This window comes from Neophocaena asiaeorientalis, unplaced genomic scaffold, assembly GCF_003031525.2.
Source record: "Neophocaena asiaeorientalis asiaeorientalis breed wild unplaced genomic scaffold, Neophocaena_asiaeorientalis_V1.1 scaffold5, whole genome shotgun sequence".
NCBI classification, from domain to species: Eukaryota; Metazoa; Chordata; class Mammalia; order Artiodactyla; family Phocoenidae; genus Neophocaena; species Neophocaena asiaeorientalis.
In genome coordinates, this window is record NW_020174698.1 from 4,535,462 (window position 1) to 4,560,576 (window position 25,115).

Below are 25,115 nucleotides of genomic sequence, written 5' to 3' on the forward strand. Positions count from 1 at the left end.
TAGTAACATTATTGAGGTGGGAACCCTACTCGTTTGAAAAAAATGAAATAGCATAAAATAGAGAGTGTTAGTGAATTGAATGAGCTAAGGATATTTTTAATGAAAACATCTGCTTCTGTTACAAATGTGTACTTACATGTGTGTTGAGTCATTATCTAAAATGCATTTTTTTCCTATCGTGGTTAAAAAATTTTGAAAGCCAATGCCTTAAATTATTTTCTAACTATAAGATGTTATTGGGTTTAAATACAGTCTGATTTTTAAAAATATTCCTTTGTCAGGTACAAATCATCTATTTTGGAAGTGAGGTGGGGTTTTTTATTGTTTTTTTTTTAGTGCTATTATCTGCATTGTACAGATGTCTAATACAGGAGTACTTTTATTCAAATTAATCAACAATTAAGGCAGTTTTAATGGACATGTGGTTTCATTTATATGCTGTTAACACCCATGACTGTGGCTCCTGGTGGCTCATGCTTGAGACTATTTTTAAAATAATGGTAATATTTACCTTCTCTAGTTTGCTCACTGCTAGCTTCCTGATGCTGGTTTAGAGTAAAAGCACCTTCCACTTATCTTTCTCAATAGTATACTGTTACCTTGCTTCAGAAAGATTTATTATCAGCTTATCTTTTTCAGATTTTAATATCTGCGTCATTCTGTCTGCGTTAACTGCGGTCTATCATAGAGCCGCAGTGGCTCCACCTGCAGCAGGTGTACGGGAGACACGTGCAGACAGCTTCCTCCCAAAGGTTGTGTTTCTGCTCATCCACTCGCTCTGTAACCCTTTCCTGAAAAGGTAGGTCTGAAGGCGATGAACGGCCTCGCCAAATCACACAGACTAGCCTGGAGGCCCAGGTAATCTTTTACAGCGAGAGTGCTCAAGAGAATAAGACTTATCAATGGTTTCGTACTTATTCCTACATTAAAATTTAGGATTATTTATTGGGAAGATTCACAAGGCTTCTGTCATATTAGTGGGAGAGGATAAAAAGAGTTACATATTTTTAAATAGCTTGCTTTACATGTGCTTTTAAAAATATTTCACTTTTATTAAAAATTCACCTGTGTGAAGCTAGAAAATTTGAAAAGTTGAAACATGATTTTTAAAAATCTCCTTTCCTTGTAAATGAAGAAGGAAATGACATGTTGTGTTTGTTGGCTGGTTTTGATATAATAGAGGAGTCTTCATGGAGATTTTTCAGGTTTTAAAATTAAACTGTATCTTATTGTTCCTATATACTAAACTACAGAACTAAAATCTTACTTGCACAAATATTTGGTGGGAAAAATCCTGGCACATTTCTGAATGACTTCCTGCTTTAATGTGTGTGCCTCTGTGTGTGTGTAGGTGTGTGTGTCCCTGTACATGGTATTTTAAAACACTGCAATTTTTTTTCTTTACTTGACAGGATCTGATTGACCTCTTTCTATGTCTTATAAAAAGAACCAACTCTTCCAATTTGACATCTTGTTGAACATATATCTACTGAGGTTCATGATATAAGTTCAGACAATTTTACTTTTTACTTTTGTTGCTGTAATGAAAATCATTGCACCAAACATTTGCTAGATCAAACAATTTGGCATTTTGAACTTCAAAAAATACAGCTGGAGAATTTTTCCAAAATTACATTATTAGTTATGCATCTTACAATCTGGTCAAGAAGATTAACTTGCCAGCTATTCACCAGTGCTGTTAACAACTAGGGGTTATTGACATAGTTGAAAAAATTTTTTTAATTTAATTTCATTTTTTTTTATACAGAAGGTTCTTACTAGTTATCTATTTTATACACAGTTGAAAATTTAAATTCCAGGTTAATATTATGTGTTTTCTTGAAATTTGTTTTTTCCATTTCAAAAATCCTTTTTTAACAGTATTGTATGGCGTCATATTATCATGATTCTTTTTGATATAAACTAAATCCCAATTTAGATAATATTACTCACTATTGTTGCTTTTACTCTTCATCTTTTGCTATTTAGAAATTTTTGTTTTGATTTAATTTTTATATTGTTAGAATATGTTCTAGAGACTTTCAGAAGGTGGTCAGAGACATATATTTGCTGTCCTTTTTCTGCCTTCATATGATTACTATTTTGGCTGAATATAGGATTGTTGAGTTGCCATCCTATTTCCTTAATAGTTTCTAAGCTCATTCCACTGCCCTCTGGCTTCCAAAATTACAGATGAGAATCCCTATGTTAGACTGATCCTCCTTTTCTTATTTTTTAAAAACAGCATTATTGAGTTATAATTGATATTCAAAGAACTGCACATAATTTATGTGTACAATTTGATGAGTTTGGACTTATCAAAACACCTGTGATACCATCACTGCAATCAAGGAACTTCTATCTGAATGCCTATAATATTTTTCCTTTATCTTTGGAATCAGATCCATGCTATGCGTATGTGCCTTAATTTTTATTGGCCCCAGGGAGCACAGAATTGAGCTAATGAACCCCTCAGTTTATTTGTTCATTCATTCAATCCTTTATTCATTTTCGTGTTCATTTCATGCTCATTTTGTGCTCATTTTCCAGGCCCTGGGGCCATAGCAGTGAATAAAGCCGTCTATTCCCTTATGACACACTATTTCTGTTTGTTCCATTTCATCTTATTTTTTGTTCACCCTTCACCCCCCTCCTCCCTCTGCCCATAGTGACAGTCTAGAGTATATCTTTTTTATATTGATTTAAATATACATGTAGTCTTCAAAAAGCCTCGCGATGGTTCTTATACCTTCCCTCAACACACCCTTAACGTTCCCCTTGGATGTTTATTTATTGGATAAACACTATGTACAAGATACTATTATAAGCACTTTGCAAATATTAACTTATTTCAGCCTCATAGAAGCCCAGGAAATAGATTGTTTTTCCACATTATCAAACTACGGCCCCAAGAGGTTGGGTAGAATGTCCAAGGCCACAGAACTAGTGAATGGCCCACCCCAGACTTAAACAAAGGCAGCTAGGTACTAAAGGCCATGCTATTCAGCACACAGCCCCAGCCTCCAAGTTCAAAACTGAACTCTTGACTTCCTCCTGCTTCTTACCCTCCTCTAACTGCCATCTTCCCATCTCAGTAAATGGGACCTCCACCCTTCAAGCTGCCCAGACCAGAAGCCTTGCTATTTCCCTTGATAACTTTCTCCCAACACATATTCAGTCTATCTGTAAATCCTGCCTGCTGTACTTTCAGAACATATCCAAACTTGACCACTGCCCTTCTCTAAACCACCATATTCTTTCACCAGGTTATTTTAGCGGCTTCCTAATCATCTCACTTTGTCCTTGCCCTCTGCCCCTGTTCTCGACACAGCAGCCAGAGTGAATCTGTTAAAATCTGTCAGAGCATGTTACTGGATTCAAAACCCTCCAATGTTTTCTTTTCTCACTCAAAGGCAAAGCTGAAATTCTTACTGTGGGACCTATTCAATGTAGCCCTGTGCAGCTTCTCTGGCCTCTCCATCAATTTCTCTCTGCTTTCATTGCTCTGCTCCAACCACATTGACATCTGCTATTTTGCAAGCATACTAGGCATGCTCCCACCTCAGGGCCTTTGCACTTGCCGACCCCTCTACCTGGATTGGTCTTCTCCCAGATAAACAGTTGTTTATTCTTAGTTTCCTTTAAGGTATCAAGTGGCCTCTGCCTTGAACTCCCCAGGAAATTAACTGCTCCACATTTTCTGTTTGGAGACTACTTTTGTATGTCTATTTAGCTTGTGCATTCGGGTAAGGACATACAAGTACCTATACCTGGTGGAAGGTTCTACATTTTTGCAACTCCAGGCCATTCTGCTGGCATTTCCTTGAATGGCTTCCCGTTTCCTCGTGGTAAGGGGCAGGAGATCTTGACTTCTCTGTAAAACCGCTTGGGAACTCAGGTGACATTCTCCTGTAAGGGTTGGGCATGCTGCGGAATTCCTCATCTAAGCCTATACAGCTTCTGCCTCTCCCAGGCTCTATTCCCCTGGACCCCAGTGATTGCAGCTGGGTTTTTAAAAGGCTATGACTTTCCTCTCCTGACTCTATGATTGCCTTTTTTCAAAGGACACTGTGGACCTCCTTTCCTTTTGCTTTATAATGAATTCTCACACCTGGTTGTAAACAGAATAATCTTCTCCTCTGTCAACATCTTCTATTGAACATACTCTCCACACCTTCCACAGAATTTGTTCACATTCTTTACGTTTTATGAAAGAGTAGTGAGGAGGGAAACAATTCACCCCTTCTTGGCTTAGAAGCTATATGTTAAGTCAAGACACTAAAAGTAAATCAAAAAGGAAGGGGAAAAAAGGAGGAGAAGCCAGGAAACCAGTTGGGAGGCTACTAATTTGACAGTGGTTAGTGATAAGTTTATGGCTATGGTACAAGTGATGAGAAATGGTCTGATTCTGGACATACTTTCAATGAAGAGTCAAGGTATTTACTGAAAGTTGGCTATATTGTTGAGTGTGAGAGAGAGAAGTAAAGAATTACTTCAGTGTTTGGGACTGAAGATTTTCAAGAATGGAGTTGCCATTTCTAGATGTTAGGGAGGAAGAGGGGTTTAACACATATTATGGGGGAGATTAGAGACTTGGCTTTAGACATGATAAGTGGTGATATTCTCCAGGCAGCAGGAAATTTTAGTTCAGAGTTCAGGGGGGAAGTTAAGGCTGGAGATACTCATTTGAGACTCTTTTTTAAAGTCATGAGACTATAAGAAATAACTTAGGGAGAAGCTGTAAATAGAGAAGAGAACCAAGGACTAGCCTTAGGGCTGGTGACTTGAGGAAGAACCAGTAATGAGACTATAAAGAAGAGCTAGTGAGTTAACAGAGCTCCAAGAGGGAGGTGAGTTGGAGCCAAGGAAGAAATTGTTTCAAGAAGTAACTGAGGGGTCATCAAGATGAAGACTGAGAGTTTACCATTGGGTTTAGTAATATAGAACAATATGGTTAAGATTGTTTTGGTGAAGTGTTAATGACAAAAGTCTCATTAGAGTGGATTCAAAAGGTTAGGAAGAGAATAACTGAAGACAAGGAGTCTACATGACTCTTTCAAAGATGTTTTCTTTTTTCATAAAGGGGAGAAATAAGGTGATAATTGAAAGATGTGGGTTTAAAATAATTCTTTTTAAGATGGAATATTACTACATTTTTTGAACACTAGAGTTAATTATTTAGAAGAGAACTCCTGAAGATTCAGGGGATAGAGGAGAATTGGAGGGTATATTCTTGAACAGGCATGAAAGGGTGCCTATAGGACACATATGAAGGGGCGGCTCTGATGGGAGATGGTTAGTTCATTTGTAGTAATAAGAGGGAAGGTTGAGTATATGAACAGATGTAAGCTGGTGTAGGGGTAGAGGTGGGAATATGGACATTCTCTTCTGATTGCATCTATTTTCTCAGTGAAACAAGATACAAGTCATTAACTGAGAATGAGGATGAGGAAAGTATTTGAGATTGAAGGAGGGAGGTGGTATGAAATAGTCAGCTCGAACAGTGGGAGAATGAATGTAATAGGGAACTGGGTAGGATTCTTCAGCAGTTCGAATGGTTCATACCTGTCATGAATTTAATCTGAGGCCGATTGTCTGTTTTTCTCCATCATGTTCAGTTGCACATGTGTAGTACAGTAAGAGGCAAACTCGATTTAACAAGGGGTCAAGTTTAGCCAGAAAAGTGTATTAATGGGAGAGAGTTTAAAATAATGTTTAAAAAATTTGGAATCTACACTAGGTAAAGAGATGAGTGTAAGTAAATGAGGAACAGTGAAAAGGTGATAAGATAAATGAATTATGGGCTTCAAGCAGGTTGAACAAGTGTTGGAAGTAGAGCATTAGTGGCATGGCCTGGGAAGACAAAGGGTGGAACTTGAAATTAATCATTTGGAATGGCTTCATTATCGATAATGGCAGATTCTGGGGATGGCTATGAAAGTGTGAGATAATATGGAGTGGAGGACATGCTTGTTGGAAGACAGAGGGTTAAAGAGCTGAAAGTCCATTATTGGATCATTTATGTGGACAAGAAAATTATCAAGAATTTTGGCAAGAGTAGCCTTGGAGAAAGTGACGGTAGACTAGGAGTTAACATCTTCAAGACAGAGAGACATGACTTGGAAGTCTGAGGTCTGCAGCAAGAAGAGGTATAGTTTGAACACAGAACTTCAGAGTTTGCAAGGGGTGGAGGTTAGGAAGGAAAGACGGAAAAGTATCCGCAATGTCAATGAGTACAAGAGGATGCTTAGTTTTCCTCTAAGTCCTGTAATATAAAGGGTAGCTAGGGATACAGGTGAGAAAACAGCTGCCTTTGACAAGTCTGTAGGGGATGAGATATCCTCAGGGGAAAGATGGTTTTAGTTAGAACAAAGAGAGGGAAGCATTTAATAAAGAGCTTGAGGAAGTTGGGTGATGACCATGAGTTCTGGAGGGCACACTTGGAATGGTTTTGGGGAGGGCGGGTAACGGGTAGGTAGATTGGGAGATGGGTTCACATTAGGAATTGTATAGAGAAGTTTGGGATTGAGAGTCTGAACCATTAGAGATGGGTGGTTGAAGGAGCCAGAGACAAAGGGCATGGTGAACTTAGTGCTGATGGCCCATTATTGGGAAGTTGGGGCCACTCAACCAGTGAGTTCCTGTCCTGCTAGACAGATCTACTTTAAACTGTAATGCTTACCAATATATTTTTAAATCGTACATCGTTTTCAAACATTAGGTGATTAGATCATTTGCACAGAACTGTTTGCTTAGCTAGGTAATTAAAGAGAGATTTATTAACTTTCCTTATTACTACTGTATATTCAACTTGGTAATTTTTATTTTATTTTATTTTATTTTTTGCGGTACGCGGGCCTCTCACTGTTGTGGCCTCTCCCGTTGCGGAGCACAGGCTCCGGACGCGCAGGCTCAGCGGCCACGGCTCACGGGCCTAGCCGCCCCGCGGCATGTGGGATCTTCCCAGACCCGGGCATGAACCCGTGTCCCCTGCATAGGCAGGTGGTCTCTCAACCACTGCGCCACCAGGGAAGTCCCAACTTGGCAATTTTTACATACAGAGAGTAAGCATTTCTAGCTAGCTAAATTTTTAGAGCTGGAAGAAAAGAAACAAAAACACTATTATGTCATGTTTTTAGGTAAGCACTCAACTCAATATCATCATAGGGCATTTATTTAAACAAGTCAATCTTTTTAAAAATAAATCATAACAAAAATTACTTGCACAAAAATTATGTGTAATGTTCTTAAAGTTGGTCAGACAACTTACTCTTCTGAAATGTCATTGGTATTATCAATAATTTCCCAGATACCATGCTTCAGGCTCTATTCTCTAAAACCAGGATGTTACCATTATGAGGAGGAAGCCATTTGGTTTTTATCTGGGAATGAAGAACATGGCATACAAAGTTGTCAGATGACTTTTTCATCATCTATGAAGGTAGTCTTCTAAAACTGAACAACCAGTTTTTTTCCCCTTTTCATCTTCCCTTACTTATTTTTGGACCCTAGTTCCCGCTGAGTAAAGCTAGTCAATGTGATATCAGGTAGGAATGTTTTCTTGACTGGTAGTAATTATTAGCAAACAGTTCTAAACACTGATTACAGGTGTGTTGCTTGGTTCCTTTAATGTCAACAGCAAAAGTAAGAGAAAGAAGAAAAGGGGGGAAATAGAAAAAAAAAAAAAGGTCCAAGTAGAAGATTTATAACTCTAAATGATAGTTTAGTTGAGTGAACACAAATTTCATAGTAAAAACTCCATCGTTCTTTTAGCAAAATTTTAATTATATTTCAAATATTACAGAGCTCAGATAATATAAATAGATTTCGTCTGCAATTTGTTCTGTCATAAAGTGGGTCTGGGTGTTTATTGAAATAAATCTTACAGATGTACTTGATATGAATATGTTTCCTCCTGAGAAGAGAAGGCAGAAAGGGATTAGGGGGAGAGATACTTCAAATTTACTAAAATATGCATTTTAGTTCCTAAATATCTTATTCCTCCAATTCTAGTTTTGGATAAGTTTCGATTTCTATGTGGTCTTGACCTAAACTGTCAGCCCAGAGGGAATAAGAGCCAAAGAGGAGGGGGTACTCCTGGAATGCTAAGACTTGTTGTTATTTTCCAGCATTTTCACAATATAGTGACAGGTTGTTCATTGATAGCCAGAATTTACATTCTTCCTCCAAATTCTCTCTCTCCCCCTCTTTTTATATTTATAATACATAATTATATAATGTATTATATATTACACATAATATGTATTGTACGTGTATTGAAAAATGTATTGCAAATTCGAGAATTTAGCTGAGTATTACAGAATTACAGAATCATATATTTCAAACGAATAATTCAACTTTGCATTTCCAGCACAGTGAGCAGCATCAAGTAGATGTTAAAAATAATTGCTGGGGCTTCTCTGGTGGCGCAGTGGTTGAGAGTCCGCCTGCCGATGCAGGGGACACGGGCTCGTGCCCCGGTCCAGGAAGATCCCACATGCCGTGGAGCAGCTGGGCCCATGAGCCATGGCCGCTGGGCCTGCGCGTCTGGAGCCTGGGCTCCGCAACGGGAGAGGCCACAACAGTGAGAGGCCCGCGTAACACAAAAAAAATATATATATAATAATAATAATAATTGTAGAACTGAACTACTGAACTAAACTTGGAAATAAAAGCTCTTTCCAAAATAATCATTTTTCAGCAAGAAGTAATAGGTAAATGTGTTAAAAGTGAGAAGAATCAAATTGCTGATGACTTCCTTTCTTTTATCCTCCCAGGTTTCTGGGATACATATATGGAAATAAAAGAAGGAACTCTAACCTGATCATGGATTTCGAAGAAAGACTCCTCAACACACAAAGGAAAAGATAATAACTAGTGCATAACCCTCAGGAATGACGTCCTTTTGCCACAATATAATTAATATCTCCTGTGTGAAAAGCAGCTGGTCAAATGACGTCCGTGCTTCCCTGTACAGTTTAATGGTGCTCATAATTCTAACCACAGTGGTTGGCAATCTAATAGTTATTATTTCTATATCACACTTCAAGCAACTTCATACGCCAACTAATTGGCTCATTCATTCCATGGCCACTGTGGACTTTCTGCTGGGGTGTCTGGTCATGCCTTATAGTATGGTGAGATCCGTTGAGCACTGCTGGTATTTTGGAGAAGTCTTCTGTAAAATTCACACCAGCACTGATATTATGCTGAGCTCAGCATCAATTTTTCATTTGTCCTTCATTTCCATTGACCGCTACTATGCTGTGTGTGACCCATTGAGATACAAAACTAAGATCAACATCTTGGTTATTTTTGTGATGATCTTCATTAGTTGGAGTATTCCTGCTCTTTTTGCATTTGGAATGATCTTTCTGGAGCTAAACCTCAAAGGAGCTGAAGAGATGTATTACAAACACATTCACTGCATAGGGAGTTGCTCTGTCTTCTTCAGCAAAACATCTGGGGTTCTGGCCTTTCTGACTTCTTTCTATATACCTGGCTCTATTATGATATGCATCTATTGTAGAATATATTTCATAGCGAAAGGGCAGGCAAGATCAATTCATGATGCAAATCAGAAATTTCGAATTGGGTTGGAAGAGAAAAATGGAATTTCACAAAGCAAAGAAAGGAAAGCTACGAAGACTTTAGGGACTGTGATGGGAGTTTTCTTAACATGCTGGTGTCCTTTCTTTGTCTGCACAGTCATGGATCCTTTCCTGGACTATACTATTCCACCCATCCTGAACGATGCATTGATTTGGTTTGGCTACTTGAATTCCACTTTAAATCCAATGGTTTATGCATTTTTCTATCCCTGGTTCAGAAGAGCACTGAAGATGATTCTATTCGATAAAATTTTCCAAAAAGATTCATCTAGATGTAAATTATTTTTAGAATTAAATCCATAGAATTATTAGACTTTACTGTTTGGCCAACAGTTGGTGATCATATTTATGAACACAACATAGTATCAACCACATGCACCAGCTACAGGGGCTTTTATCAAGTATTAGGGTCAAAGATTGTGTAGTTAGATGTGATGCTTATATCTTGCTTCCTATTTGCCATTCTTATTATACATATTGAAGCTTTACAAGCCCAGAATTTAGGGGCTTGTATTTTAAAGAACTTCTCCTGACCTTACATGAACTGCCATGAAATTGACAGTGGTACCTTACTCAGTTGTTCAGTGGTGGAAACTAAGAGGCTACATTTGGGGATGCAAATTAGAAGAGATTTGTCATTCCTTTGCTTGAATATATATGCCTTTTTGTAAAATCAACTGAAAGTACACATTAAATGTTACTATTAAGTAATTGTTTACACATAATTTGCTATTTATCATTAATTCTTATTTATATATTCTAATTCTTAAATCTCAATTTTTATATTTTAAAAAGTATGTTTTTTTCTGATTTTCATACTTGTAGGAAATTTAGAAAATAAAGTAAAAAATAAAAATAATATATCACATAGAAACAAAATGAAATTAAAATATCACTCAGAGCTCATTTCCTGAGAGAATCATATCATTCAAAATCCTTAAAAACTTGGGGCTTCCCTGGTGGCGCAGTGGTTGAGAGTCCACCTGCCGATGCAGGGGACAGGGTTTGTGCCCCGGTCCGGGAAGATCCCACATGCCGCGGAGCGGCTGAGCCCGTGAGCCATGGCCGCTAAGCCTGCGCGTCCGGAGCCTGGGCTCCGCAACGGGAGAGGCCACAACAGTGAGAGGCCCGCGTACCGCTTCTTAAAAACTTAATTTTTGGTGACTGTATAAGGCTACATTGTATGGATGCACAAAACTTTTTTTAAACCGTTTTCCCATTGTTGACCACTTAGTTCATTTTGATTCCTTTTTTTCAAACAATAGAAATTAATTCCTGTTACCTGTTACTGAAGCTCATGAAAATGTCTGGAAGATTTCACCATATTTCAAGGTCGTGGCAGGTGTGGTAAGACTCAAAAGACAAGCCATAGGAAATAAAACAAATTCACTTGTTGGGCTCCAGTCTACACTGAAAGAGAAGCAGCTATCCATCAAAGCAGCTAAACATGAAGGATAAGAAGAGGTATAATCGGACACGGAGTATGCCATGTCTATTAAGGTGTCATATACAAGAGAAAAAAGAGGGAAAATAGTGGTTTCAAGTAAGATCTTATAGAAGTGGGCCAGCATTCTTAATCATAAGTACCCATTTGAGCTGTTTCTCACCCAGACTTCATGTCGTTTTTATTACGTTGAGTAGCACCAGGGATTTGAATTTATCTATTTAATAACTGTGACTTATGCTCATGGGTAAGTTAGGGTAAGGCAGCTAATTTTAAATGAAACTAAAATGCATGTTCCTGTATATACATTTCTGTTCACAAACCCTTCCACCTTTTAGAGTCTGTTTCAGGACTGTATATTTAGTTCCATTGAACTGGCTAGACTTTTGTTCTAGTAGATTTTAAAAACATTTTTAAAACCTTTTCATTTAGTACATGGTAAGACAAGTTGCCCCTAATCACTCCTAGTTTCAAAAACTACCTTGGCTTTTTCTACTTGTGAAACCATTTTGTTAAATTTTTAAAAAGAACAAAAGCATTTAGACAGTTTTCTGTACCTTAGAGTAAGTTTCTGTGGTTTTCTTCATTTGCTCCCACACATTCTTAGATGTTTTGTACTCTTGTGTGTGTGTGTGTGTGTGTGTATGTGTGTGTGTGCTTTGCCTATTATGAATATATCTTTTTTAGGTCATTATATTTTCTATGTAATTATTATTGCTGGTGTACAGTAAAATTTATTTCAGTTTTTTAGTTGACCTGTTTGGGTTTTCACTCTATAGTCATATTATCCTCAAATAATGCTAAATTTTATCTCCTTTCCAATAGTTATTCTTATTTACATTCTTTGCATACTTCATTAGTCAGAATTTCTAGAGCAACATTGATATTGATAGTGTTGATAAGAGTCATCCTTGTCATATCTATTTTAAATTACTATTTAGGTTTTAATATTGAGCCCACATTTTTCTCGGGACAAGTTCATGACTCAGATAATTCTACCTTTTTTACTTAGTACTAAGTCCCCTATAGCTTATTTCTCTTTGTAACCTCTGTTTTTAATACTCATAATAAAAGACAACCCATAACCCATCCTCTCAGCAAAACAAGAAGAAACAACTTTGTCTTTCCCTATTCCTAGCTTTATTCTAGCTACCATTCCCTCATGCAGAAGGTATTTTGGTTGCCCAGAATCCATTTCCCAACTGGAATCCAATTAGCTTTTGAGAACTTTCCCATCCCAACTAGGGATAAACTGTTGGGACTGTAATGAAGAGACTGGCTTTCTGCCTTTCCCCTTAACTAAACAGATGGGTGGATAACCTACACTAAAACTTTCAGAAGGTCTTTCTTTGGAAATTGAATCTTAAACGAAGGGAAAAAGACTGATTTTTAGCAGAAAACAAACTAATGAAAACTGTGGGTTTTCATCCTATCCGTGTGGTAAGATTGTGACCTGACTGCTCTTGGTGTTGTTGGAATTCTTGCTTCCCAGACTACAGAGATACCCAAGTATTCATTTCCAAACTGACTTATCCGTTCTCTTATGGATTCCATGAGTCCCAGATAGTCTTCTAATGAATTCTCTGTAGGAGTAGTTTTTGGTTGCATGCACGAAAAGAACTTTAACTTGACATACAATATTACACTAAACACCAAAAAAGCAATTGCAACAACACGACATGACTCTCCTTTCCTAGTCCAGACAACATTCATTTGAAGCAGTCTCATATTCCACTGTCCTCTCAAAGAGAAGTATTCATATAAGTTTCCACTCAAGAAGAGATAAAAATAAATGTATTAGCAAGGAGCTTGTTGGAACTGATTTTTTTATAATAATAATATTTCCATCTTAAGAGATCAGTGAAATGGAAGTTCCATCCTGATTTTCAGCTTGGTTATTGAAGTCAATAATTCAATCTTTGGAGAGTCATAAATAATTTTGGCCAAAAAAGTAAAGCAAGCCATATAAACTCCTGTAAATTGGTGGATTCTGGTGAATCAGTCTGGTTAATCGTACATTGTCAACCAGAGTGTGAACATTAACTTAAGTGTTTAAAGAATGATTTATGTTTTGAAATTTAGCAGACTATAAAGTGTGCCAAAGAAAGAATTATTCAGAGAGATACTTTGAATGTTGCACTCAAATAAGCTAGGTGATGTAAGAATCAGACTGAAGATTTTTTTTAAAGATAAAATATATGTGCATTTCCCAAAGTGTTTCAACACAGGTCATTGAGCACATGGTCAACTGTAAACAGGTATTCAGAGAAAGTAAATTTGTCTTTGCCAGGTCCTGACCTTCTGTCCCACATTCCTCCTTCTCCTAAAACCTCTTTCCCAAGTCTCTAAGCTCCCAGTCAATTTATGTTGCTCCAACATTCTAATTTGGTTAGAGTGTTCCATTGAGGCTAGTTCTACTGTAAAGTCATATCAACCTCAGCATCTAATTTGTTTTAGCCTTTGATTTTTTTTTCAGGAGGAAGAAATCACACAAATTAAAAGTTCTCAGCGTATTTATCAATTAAAGTGATTTAGAAGCTTAAATTCAGCCACTCACAATGGCTTATCAATGGCAAACTTTCCTCTTCATAAATATACCAGTCAGATAAGCATTAACTGCGACGAAAAGCTCTAAAATTTGTTTATTGGTCAATATTTTTAAAATGCAGTGTGTTAAAGTAGCGTTTCTCAACCTTGATTGCTGAGGGGGAGCTGTAATAGAAATAGAAATAACATGGACACGAAGGCCCTATGTCAAGAAAATAAATTCTACAATTAAAATTATACAAAAGAATAGGAGAAGATTTATTCCAAGGTCTATGAGGAAAGAAGCTAACCTGGTGATACCTTTCTGCATTAGTCTGTGATGTGCAATATTTGGCATTTAGTATATTTGAAAGAGTGTGGGAATTTTTATTTCCTTAAAGATAATTTCTATAAAGATACATATACATAAAGTAATTACATATTATATTCTACAATTCTACATATATACTATTGATATCTATCTGCAAAGTAACTATTTATTGTCTACCTAGCTAATGAACTTGGACTAGCACCTTGTGTAAGCTCTGAGGCATGCTGGTGTAGAGCCAAAGTTCTGAAGCTCCCTGCACAGAGGGACGTCTTCAGGCTTTGGAACCAGACAAGCCTGGGTTCAAGTCCCAGCTTTCCTCGTGGTTCCTGTGCTTTCCCTCCTTGTGTCTTTGCTCCTGCAGCCTCCATGCCTGAAAAGCCCCCTTCCCTGCAACCCCACCTCCCTTAACTGGCTGACATTTACTCATTTTAAAAGACTTATCTTGAGGGTTACCTCTCCAGGAAGCTATCTAAATCCCCTAAGACCAGATAGGGGTCTTCTCTGCACTCTCCAAATATGTCTTGCCCTTCCCATCAGTACACTCCCTGGCTGTGTTCACAATGGAGTGTAGATTGCAGAAGTTAAGAGACTGTGTCTTATTCATCATTGTACCCTGTACTCAGGGTACACCTGGCACAGAGAAGTCATTCAATGCACGTTTCTTTAGGGGAATAGATGAATCAGGGATAAAAAGGTACCCAAGGGGCTAGAGCTATTGACAGTTAGAGAGAGATTTTAGTCCAAATCTGTTCTGGCTACATACTCCACTCTCTTTCTTATTTCAGGAAGTGGCGGGGGGGCGGGATATGAAGCAACCATGGGGACTCATAATTTTATCCCCAGCCAAGTTGAAGCAGATGTGCCTGTACAGGTTTAATTCTGGCATTAAATATGTATTCTTTATGAATAGAAATATATTTTAACAGCTAAGTTATTTAAAAATTTGTTCTGAAACTGCTAACTAGACTTAGCTTATGGGCTACTACCCAGGCTGATGTAACTGCCTTCGAATTATTTGGGGTTGATTGGACTGAGACTCAGAAATCTGCAATTTCAAACAGCAACCCAGGTTCCTTGGATTACATTTCTTCTAAGAACCATTGCCTTAGATCTTTAAGAAAAAGGAATTAAAAAATTTTAAGTTCATATAGTACAGTGAAATTTTAGGAGAATAACGTATTTGAAATTGAGAAATGAGCTCAGAAGCCCTGGCTGTGAGCTTCTATGGGCAGGGCCTCACTTATCTCCAGCACCTGCCGTAGGACCTGGGCCAGAATAGTTGCTCTAGGAACATTTGTTCAAGGAAGGGAGAGAGGAAAGATAACTGACTTGAATGCAACATTTTAAAACCAGCAAGGGAAAAACTATTTCTAAAGTTATGTCTTAAAATTTAAGCATTTTAACATTATTTTCTCAAACTAATGGTACCTTGACCATCTAACTTAGGGATTCCCAAATCCTCCCAGTCTGAGGATTTGTGTTGTCTGTGACAAACTTTTTACAGATCATTATAAAGTGAGAAAATAAACACAATGTAGTGAGTTTTTCATTATGGAATACTTATTCAATTTAATAGACTGTCTTTTGTCTAAGATCATGTCCTTACTAAATTTCCAGATTTAAGATGTTCTTTTTTTTTATGAAAATATGTTAATAATAGACAGAAGATTTTAACAAGGATCTTATTTGACAAACCTATGTTTGCCCCCATGGTTAAAAAATTTTCTTTTTATGAAATCCCTGAATCCACTATTGTATGCTGTTAGTAACACCTATAGCAAGAAAGGTGTTTTTGGCAGTAAGGTTTTATGGTGAGCCTGCAACATACCAGGGAGGCATCAGGTCAGCTCCAATCATTGAAGAAATTAAAGTCATAAGGACTGTTTATAACATATGCTCACAATGCAGTGAAAATAGGTGACAAAGGCCACAAACAAACACAAGCAAAAGAATTCTTGCTGCTAAGAAAAAAGTTGGCTTCGTCCAGTATTATACCCTCTGTTGACACAGAATCTTAATTTATTCTATGTATGTAATTTACTCATAACTCTAAAATTTGAAATTAATCATCAAGGGACAAACAAAATGAGTATTTAACTAAGAGTTTTCTTGGGCTTCCCTGGTGGCGCAGTGGTTGAGAGTCCGCCTGCCGATGCAGGGGACACGGGTTCGTGCCCCGGTCCAGGAAGATCCCACATGCCGCGGAGCGGCTGGGCCCGTGAGCCATGGCCGCTGAGCCAGCGCGTCTGGAGCCTGTGCTCCGCAATGGGAGAGGCCACAACAGTGAGAGGCCCACGTACCGCAAAAAAAAAAAAGAAAAAAAAAGAAAGTCTCTTGAATATAAGCATCAGGAAACTTGCGCGAGAATATTCAAAATAGCACCATTCATAATAGCAAAAAACTAGAAGTAATTCAAGTATCTATTGATAGGAGAAAAGATTATATAGCAGTGAAAATGAATGAACTACAGTTACGTATAGTGTAAAATTGAGTGGAAAAATAAGAGCAAAACAAATTCTAAAAGACAACAAATTGCATGATACTCATTTTATAAATAATTCAAAAGACAAACCCAACAATATTTTGATTTAATCATACAAACATACACAATAAAGCTATTAAAAGAATACAAAAACTGATAAACACAAAAATTCAATATAGTAGTTACCTGAGGTGACAGGCAGAAAGCAGAATATAAGGGTATGTACACTATTGTCAAGCTAGTTCACAGTCATGGGTATTCATTATGCTACAAATGAATAAAGCAAGTAAGACGTATGGCATGATTAATTGTGATTAATTCAAATTCTGCATACCTGAGTTTCATTTAAAAATGTGAACAGTTATATTAGTGATATATCCATTTTCTCCAGCTTTAAGTACAAAATAAGACCATATCTCTGTTTTAATTAAATTAATTAGCCATCTTTCCCATTTCCCTTCTGCTCTCTTGATACATTCTCTAAGGACTGAATCTGAAGAGTCAGTTCTCCCAAGCTGCCACAAGGTGTCACTGTTGAAAGTAAGAGGCCACCCAGTCCGAAGATGCCGTTCCATCTGCGATGATGTAGAGATATGGGGCTGTCAGGCGACCATACGGTTTCCAAGGGCTTAGAAAGAAGACTGAGCTGGCACTCACGACACATACATTCACCAAAGAGCCCTCACTTTCACATCTTTCCAATGGGATTAAAGAGGCTTGTTCAGAAGAGTTTTCAAGGGTTAGTCGTCCATCTAACCTCTCCCATGGTCAGTCCTGCTCAGGAAAGCCCTAGTGTGCTCTCTTGCCAGCTGCTATATTAGGTTAGTTCATTAATCTGGTGTATATTAAGATGGTATATTTCAGCTTATTAGATATATTCTGATAGCAGTGAACCAAACTTTTTCTTCTACTGAAATGAATGTGTCCAGCCCATTGAAGATTCTCTTCAATAAGCTTTAGTTCCATGATAGAGTCTAGCACTGATAATCTGACTCCTTGTAAATGTACATGACTGGAGATGTGCCAACCCTATTATCTGTCAGCGCTTGAAACTAAAACTTGAGGGGAAAAAGGAAAAGATCCCCATGGGAAATTATTCATATTTGGACATTTTTTACATACAAAAATGGCAATTTCATCAAGGTTACAGGGTTTAATAAAATAGTTTACATGGAAGACTCAAAAAAGAAAAGTATAAAATTGAAAGAAATGTCATAATCCTCATGAGGAAAAGCAAGAAGGAAGGTAGGAATAATGCTAATGGCCTTAAATACCTTCATAGACAACTGTTAAACTTATAAGCAAGTTAGGAAACAAAAGTTTCTTTGAAAATCAGCGATTTAGAAATCAGAATACAGTTTTCCAAAAGGTCATTATTCGTTAAAACTGGTTAACATGGGCTTCATTAAGTGTTTACTAGATAGATGTCATGCTTCTAACGATGTTTAAAATAAAATGTTAAATAGGGTCTATTCTCCCTATTCTATAAAGGAGGAGACTGAGGTTCAGGAGCCCTGAGAAAGTTGTCCAAAATAATATGGTTAATAAGTGGTGCAACCAAAAATCAACCACAGGGCTGCTTGATTTCAAAGCCATACTGTGGAATGTAAGGGAGAAAGGAGGCTGGAAACTGCATCACATAATAAATCTTTGTAAACATTCCATTTGAGGGCTTCTCCAGTTCTGAAAGTATTTGAATTTTCCCTTTTATAAATAGTAAGTGGGCATAGTGGAAGATTTGGTCTCACATTGAAACACCTTCTAGAATCCTCTCAATCTTTAAAAAATGGAGCAGTTACTTGTATGCAACACCCAGGTGAAGTTGGTTCAATGTCATGGCTGTGATCATTGAAATCATATGGGCAATTGAGGTGTGACACATGGTTTTCTGGGTAATAACATACTTTAACTGCCTACATATTCATGGACTTAAATGTGTACAAGTTTAATTAAATATGTGCTCTCCAACGCAGTATTTTCTTTAATTATTGGGAGTATGTGAGCTTCAGTGGGAAGAACACTCCCAACTCTGCAAAGAGGTAGGTAAGGCGCCAAGTATTGCATAAGGGACATTAATGAGCCAGTAAAACCCCATCCTAACATAACCATGGACCACTGAGTGGGCTCTTATCCCACTACTGCCACCATCTCCCAAGTGCATTTAGCTGAAACACTCAGCAGCTTTTTTTTTTTTCTTTCTTTTACTAATACCTTCGTATCTATCTGGACTCAAGATCCTTAGTTCTTGTCTCACTAGCCTAAGGGATCAGTAAAATACATTCGTAGAAAATCTCTCGGCTCTGCCTGTCTAAATGCTACTCTGGGAGGGATTCTTTTATAGCAGCAACAGAAGCAATTTAATACAGGAGGATACTGTCATGAATTGAGCTCCTGAATCTAGTCCATTCATTTTCATCAAAGTTTCAAACATATTGAATCAATTGCTTTTACTGGAACAATGCAGGTATTTAAAAAAACAACTGTAACTTACCATTTATGTATAAATTTATTCATTCAGAAATATGTATCTAGTGCCTGCTACAAACATTAACCTAAGTACTGAGAATCCAGGGGTGAGCAAGATAGACTAGGTCTTTGCCTCCTGGTCGTATATCAGAAAGGCATGCCTGTGACCAATAGGAGTCACATGAGTCTGTGAGTGGGAAATTTGTGACTGTAATGAGTCAGTCAGCAATGGAGTATGTGACATGGTTCCACTAGTTAGAATCTCAGATAAGGAAGAAGACTCAAGAAATACAGGGAAGGGAAATGAAGAGTAGAAGACAGGAGAGGAGGAAAGGGGAGAGGAGAGGAAGGGAATAGACAGTACAGAAGCTGTGGTTTAGCCGGTAGGTACATGGCTTTCTGTGTATTTCAATAGCCGCATGCCATTTATAACTCTTAAAACACCCACAGACTTTTTACAAACGAAGATTTCAAATTATCGAAAGAATGCGGAAGGAAAACATTGTGATTTCACTTAGCTTTTGTGGATTAAGTATTTTTATGTTGTAGTTCAAAGGAGTTTCTAGGGAAGTGTCAGTTTAACGTGAAAACTGACCTCCTTTTTCTAAAAAAACAGCTTTATTGAGGTATAATTGATATACCGTGAGCTGCAGGATTTGATGAGTTTGGAAATATGCAAACACCTGTGATACCATCACCAAAATCAAGGTACTAGGCATATCCAACACCTCCCAGGTTTTCCTTCTGTCCCTTTGTTTTGTTTGTTTCTTTGTGGTACAAACACTTAACATGAGGTCTACCATCTTAATGAATTTTGAAGTGCACAACACCATCTTATTAATTATAGGCATTATGTTGTACAGCAGACTTCCAGAACGTATTCATCTAGCATAACTGAAACTTTATACACACTGAGCAACTACCCAGTTCCCCCAATAACCACTATAGTATTCTCTGCTTCATAAGTTTGACTTTTTTTTTTTTTTTTTTTTTTTTGCGGTACACAGGACAAGTTTGACTATTTTAGATGCCTCATATAAGTGGAGCAAACCACTGAAAAGCTTCCAATACATTACAGGGAATAGAACAACCAATAGATAAACCCATTTTGAATGAATATATAGATGGATGAAATAAAATAGACTAAAACAGGAAAGAGTGAGCAGTTGAGATTTTTCATTTTCAAATGTAGCAAATAACTCAGAAAGTAAACACCAGTGATATAATTTTAAATATTTAGATATAATTGAAATGAATTAATAACGGGACTTTATTGTACTCTCAGGGGCTGAAATTTACTGGAATCATTTTAAGAAGAGAAGAAACACCAACTTATCCTCCTTGAAAGTAATTTGAAGTCATAAAGCACCATGGATCTAACTTATATTCCTGAAGACTTATCCAGTTGTCCAAAATTTGGAAATAAATGCTGTCCTCCCACCAGCTGCCATTTTCATGTCCGAGGAATAATGTACTCAATTATGATTGGGGCCATGTTTATCACTATCTTTGGAAACTCGGTTATAATCATTTCCATATCGCATTTCAAGCAACTTCACTCTCCCACAAATTTTCTGATCCTCTCCATGGCAACCACTGACTTTCTGCTGGGTTTGGTCATTATGCCATGCAATATGGCGTGATCAGTGGAGAGCTGCTGGTATTTTGGGGGTGGTTTTGCAAATTCCACACGAGCTTTGACATGATGCTAAGTCTGGCCTCCATTTTCCTCCTCTGTTCCATGGCAATTGATCGATTTTATGCTGTGTGTTACCCCCTACACTACACAACCAAAATGACCACCTCCATGATAAAGCAGCTGTTGACACTTTGTTGATCAGCCCCTACGTTTTCTTCTTTTGGTTTAGTTCTATCTAAGGTCAATGCTTCTGGTATGCAGAGCTATGAGATTCTCGTTGCTTGCTTCAATTTCTGTGCACTTACTTTCAACAAATTTGGGGGGACAGTACTGTTCACTACATGTTTTTTTTACTCCTGGCTCTATTATGGTTGGTATTTATGGCAAAATCTTTATTGTTTCCAAATGACACGCTCGAGTTATCAGCAACACGCTTGAGAACACAAAGGGGGAAGTGAAAAAAAACTTATCTAGGGCTTCCCTAGTGGCACAGTGGTTGAGAGTCCGCCTGCCGATACAGGGGACACGGGTTCGTGCCTTGGTCCGGGAGGATCCCACATGCCGCGGAGCGGCTGGATCCGTGAACCATGGTCGCTGAGGCGGCGCGTCTGGAGCCTGTGCTCCGCAACGGGAGAGGTCACAACAGTGAGAGGCCTGCGTACCGCAAAAAAATTTTTAAAAAGGTGACCAGTAGACCTGTTCCATGACGTTATGGTGTGAACCACACAGGTATTCTGCTGCAAATACCTTTCATCCTCTTCACCTTTACCTTTTCTTCTCCTAAATACTGTCAGCTCTATTTGAAAGGTATTAATGCACAAATGTGAAACAGCTTAATCTTGTGTAAAGTATTTCCAAACTGGTTCATTAATAAAACATATAACACATAATGTTTATGTAACTCTATTTACTTAGTTATCTCTTCTTCTCATTTCATAAAACAAGTTTGTTACAGGGAATTCCCTGGCGGTCCAGTGGTTAGGACTTGGTGCTTTCGCTGCCATGGGCTGGGTTTGATCCCTGGTCAGGGATCTAAGATCCCACAAGCCATGCAGCATGGCCAAAAAAAAAAACAAGTTTGCTACAGAATAGTCTGTGAAAATCAGCTAGCTACATAAACAAAGATTTAAGGCTGTGATTCAAAGACTTGAAAAGGCAGATCACCCTATTTTTAGTTTTTTTCAAATTTTTACTCTATCTTAAACACGCAATGTATATGTTTAATTAAAATGAATTAAAATTCATGTGACTAAGAAATTATCAGATGAGAAAACCGAAGCTCTTCCTAGAGTCTACAATACCAGTTTGGGTACTTGCTAATTTGAAATAATTCTTGGTTATATTCGGGTCATTCGGTTTTATATTTCCAATGCCAAATACAGTGTCTAGTACAAAGAACGAACTCAAAAGTGAAACAAATGTTAATTTGAATTAGCTTTTTAATAAAATTCTTATTTTACTTCAAATTGCTAAAGAAAAGCAGCACAGAAACCATCTCTTTGTCCACATACTCATTTGACCATAATAAATTATGTCCTCCAAAAGTAAAATGCAGTCTAATCATATAATCACTGTACATGTTCTATGAACACAGCGTCTGTAAAATGGAGAGGAGGCATCACCAGGGTTTGGAAAACACAAGAGCTTCAGTGTTTTTCAATGTTTAATTCACTGGGAAATTTCCATTGCAGCTTTTTCTAAAGTCCTTGTAGATTAACAAAAGTTTCAGCAATTTATAATCTTGTATTTACTTCTCAGAGTATACTTTGGAAGATTTTTGTCCCCCCGAAATCTACCTTCAAGTTAGGCAAGAGTTTTTTTTTCCCCTATATACATTTTGGACAAATAAACATTGGTAACAAGGATAGAAGGATCTACAAAATTCAAATTATTTGAAGAAACAATGAGAAATTTCAGATGCAAAGGTAGAGAATCAGAAAAGGATAAAAGAATACGAAGTGGAAAATAATCAGCAAATCCTATTCATTTATTTCTAAATGCTAAAAAATGTCAAAATGTATGAAGAGAACAAATGTTTTAGAACAACTAACCGTTGAATGTTAATATCCTCCTAGTCGGCAAATGATTACACTTGCCTCTCTAGATACAAGTGTTTAATTTTGCACTTGACCTTAATCCACATTAGTTTTTTTTTTTTTTTTGCAGTACGCGAGCCTCTCACTGTTGTGGCCTCTCCTGTTGCGGAGCACAGGCTCTGGAGCCGCAGGCTCAGAGGCCATGGCTCACGGGCCCAGCGGCTCCGCGGCATGTGGGATCTTCCCGGACCGGAGCATGAACCCACGTCCCCTGCGTCGGCAGGCGGACTCTCAACCACTGCGCCACCAGGGAAGCCCTCACATTAGTTTTAAAGTCCCTGCAGTAATCTTAACAATATCCGTCTGTTTCCTCAGAGAGTAAATTAATTGTTGATGAATCGCTTCTTAAGACTTTGCTACTTGCAATAAGTTTTATTGCCTTCTGAAACCATGGATAAAAGAAAGCGTATATCAAGGGGTTCATAGCTGAATTATAATAAACACACCACACTAAAATCTCATAAACATAAGGAGGAGTTATAAAATTCATATGAGCGTCAATTATAGCATCAATAATGTATGGAAGCCAAGAGACCAGAAAAGCTGCCATAGCAATACCCAATGTTTCAGCAGCTTTTCTCTCTCTCTTTGCCACTCTTTCCTTATAACTCTCTGAGGAGGACTGAACTTGGCTGGCTGTACTTTCCATCTTCCTGGCCTGATATTTAGCCACCAAAAATACCTTACCGTATATAAACAAACACCATGGCAACAGTGGGTATAAAGAATAGAAGAAAATAAATTAGAACCCAATTTTGATTCATTGAAGCTGGACAGCCTCCTACACAGGTGAGAGCAACTACTAGGTCCTCAACCCCTTCCTCATTGACCCCTGTGTGAAAGATAGAAAAACTATATGTGACAGAAAAGAACCAAGAGAGAACAATGCATATTCCTGAAACCAAGTCAGTAAACTTGGTTGGGTAGGTCAGAGGATCAGTAAAGCAATATATCTGTCAACAGAGATACAGCATAAATGAAATAAAGAAGCAAAACAGAAAGAATTATCAAAACATGTATGAAATTTACAGTAACTCTCCCCAAAGTACCAGCAGCTCTCCAGAGACCTCACTGTGCTAAAGGGCATCACAGTCACTCCCACCAAGAAGTCCGCACAGGCCAGGGATGCGATCAGAAACTTTGTAGATGTGTGCAGCTGTTTGAAGTGAAGAATAGCAGTAATGACCAGTAAGTTTCCAAACACAGCCAGCAGGGCCCCAAAACTGAGGACTGCATACAGAATTGCCCGAGGACCTGGTGAGTAAGGAGTCTTACGACAGGACCTGTTCACGTTCTTGTAGCAGAGTTCCACAGCTTCAGCTTGGGAGAAATTGTTCACCATTGCCTTCTTGTTTGAATGATTTCAAGGTTCTCAACTTCCCTATTTCAGCCGTTTAAAACAAGAAGGAGATGGCAATTTCAAAAGCTTCTGTAAGAGGAAAAAATTTCTAGTTAAAATGAAAGCTAGTAACTTTTCTCCCATTTTGAGGGGCATATTAACTATAACCTCTTGGTCTTTCCAAAAAGTATTCCCAAGTTTTTAATATATTTAGAGTGAAAACTTGTTGCAGAAAGTCATTAAAATTATAGTCAACATACTTAGTCCAATGATATGTTTTATAAAATGTAATTAGCTAATCACTAGAAAATCCCTTTTTTGTGTTACTTTACCTTTTGAAATCTTGCCTGTGACCACCTGAGAAGTAATTAAGCTACCAAAGGCTGTTTTATTTACTAAGCTATCTCCCTTAAGTAGTCATTTCAGCAGTAATGATAAACTGTACTTCATTCTTTCAAGAAGGAAGAAATAAATTACATCTTCTTCAAATTATAGCCTCAAAAATCCCTGTAGTATAGACTGTAAAGACGGAGGAAACATTTACTCATAATAGCTTGTTAAACTTATTTGGGGAATAGATTTCTTCTTATATTTTCAGAGTTTATGGGGTTTTCTTTTCTTTTTGTATTCCTTCATGGTCTGATAGCTTAAGATGATTTGGAGAACTATTCTTACCAGATTGATACTAATATATAACCAGTGTGTAAGTATTTTCCCTGCTACTAGCCAGTTTTAGATGTCTAAAATCAGTAAGATTGATTAAAATAAGCAATAACTCACCTAGCCCCTTACCTTCCCATCCTTAAAAAACAGTATATTTTTAAACCTACCACAGAGGAGTAGGCAACACCTGGAATGGTCTTGGGGCAGGGTGGGTAGGGAGGTTCTAGATTAGCCATGTCTCTGGTGGGAATGGATTCATGCTAAGTCCTCTAAAATTCAAGTAGTGACCAAGTTGGTTTCTCCTGGTGTTTGTTTTTGTTTGTTTTTATACTGAGGAAAACAGTCTTCAAACACTTTACAGAGCTCACCAAACAATAGTGACTAATTATTTTTTTACTTCATTTAACCATGAAAATGTACAACCTTGAATCTATATCTTAACTGAACTAGAGACTAAACTACTTGTATTGCCATTATCCCGTACCAGAGCTCTGTCCTCTGTTGAAACTGCAGGTTCT

At 37.7% G+C, this 25,115-nt stretch overlaps 3 protein-coding genes and 1 pseudogene across 5 annotated transcripts in view; 3 read left to right on the plus strand and 1 right to left on the minus strand.

The window, feature by feature from the left end:
- Window positions 1-5,716, plus strand: part of VNN1 (vanin 1) — a 40,922-nt gene extending 35,206 nt beyond the window's left edge. Inside the window, exon 8 of one of the 2 annotated variants that reach the window (XR_003005093.1) lies at window positions 626-5,716. The gene's annotated coding sequence lies outside the window, so the exon portion shown is untranslated. The remainder of the gene's footprint in view (window positions 1-625) is intronic. The other variant, XR_003005092.1, reaches the window with a different exon arrangement.
- Window positions 665-16,110, plus strand: LOC112409115 (trace amine-associated receptor 1). 2 transcript variants are annotated; one of them, XM_024759035.1, is made up of 3 exons: window positions 665-799; window positions 8,778-9,856; window positions 10,878-16,110. In XM_024759035.1, the coding sequence occupies exons 2-3, from the start codon at window positions 8,895-8,897 to the stop codon at window positions 10,960-10,962; spliced, it is 1,047 nt and encodes a 348-aa protein (XP_024614803.1). In that variant the 5' UTR covers window positions 665-799; window positions 8,778-8,894; the 3' UTR covers window positions 10,963-16,110. The 2 variants fall into 2 exon arrangements, with proteins under 2 accessions (XP_024614803.1, XP_024614804.1); XM_024759036.1 differs by lacking the exon at window positions 10,878-16,110 and having other exon boundaries at window positions 8,778-10,561.
- Window positions 10,938-21,371, plus strand: LOC112409116 (trace amine-associated receptor 3-like; annotated as a pseudogene).
- A 1,513-nt stretch (window positions 21,372-22,884) lies between these two features.
- On the minus strand, window positions 22,885-24,029 carry TAAR9 (trace amine associated receptor 9). The gene is given in 3 exon segments (XM_024759010.1): window positions 22,885-23,292; window positions 23,294-23,538; window positions 23,541-24,029. Coding segments are annotated over 3 exon segments (1,050 nt in total). The 5' UTR covers window positions 23,938-24,029.
- Between the last annotated feature and the right edge of the window lie 1,086 nt (window positions 24,030-25,115).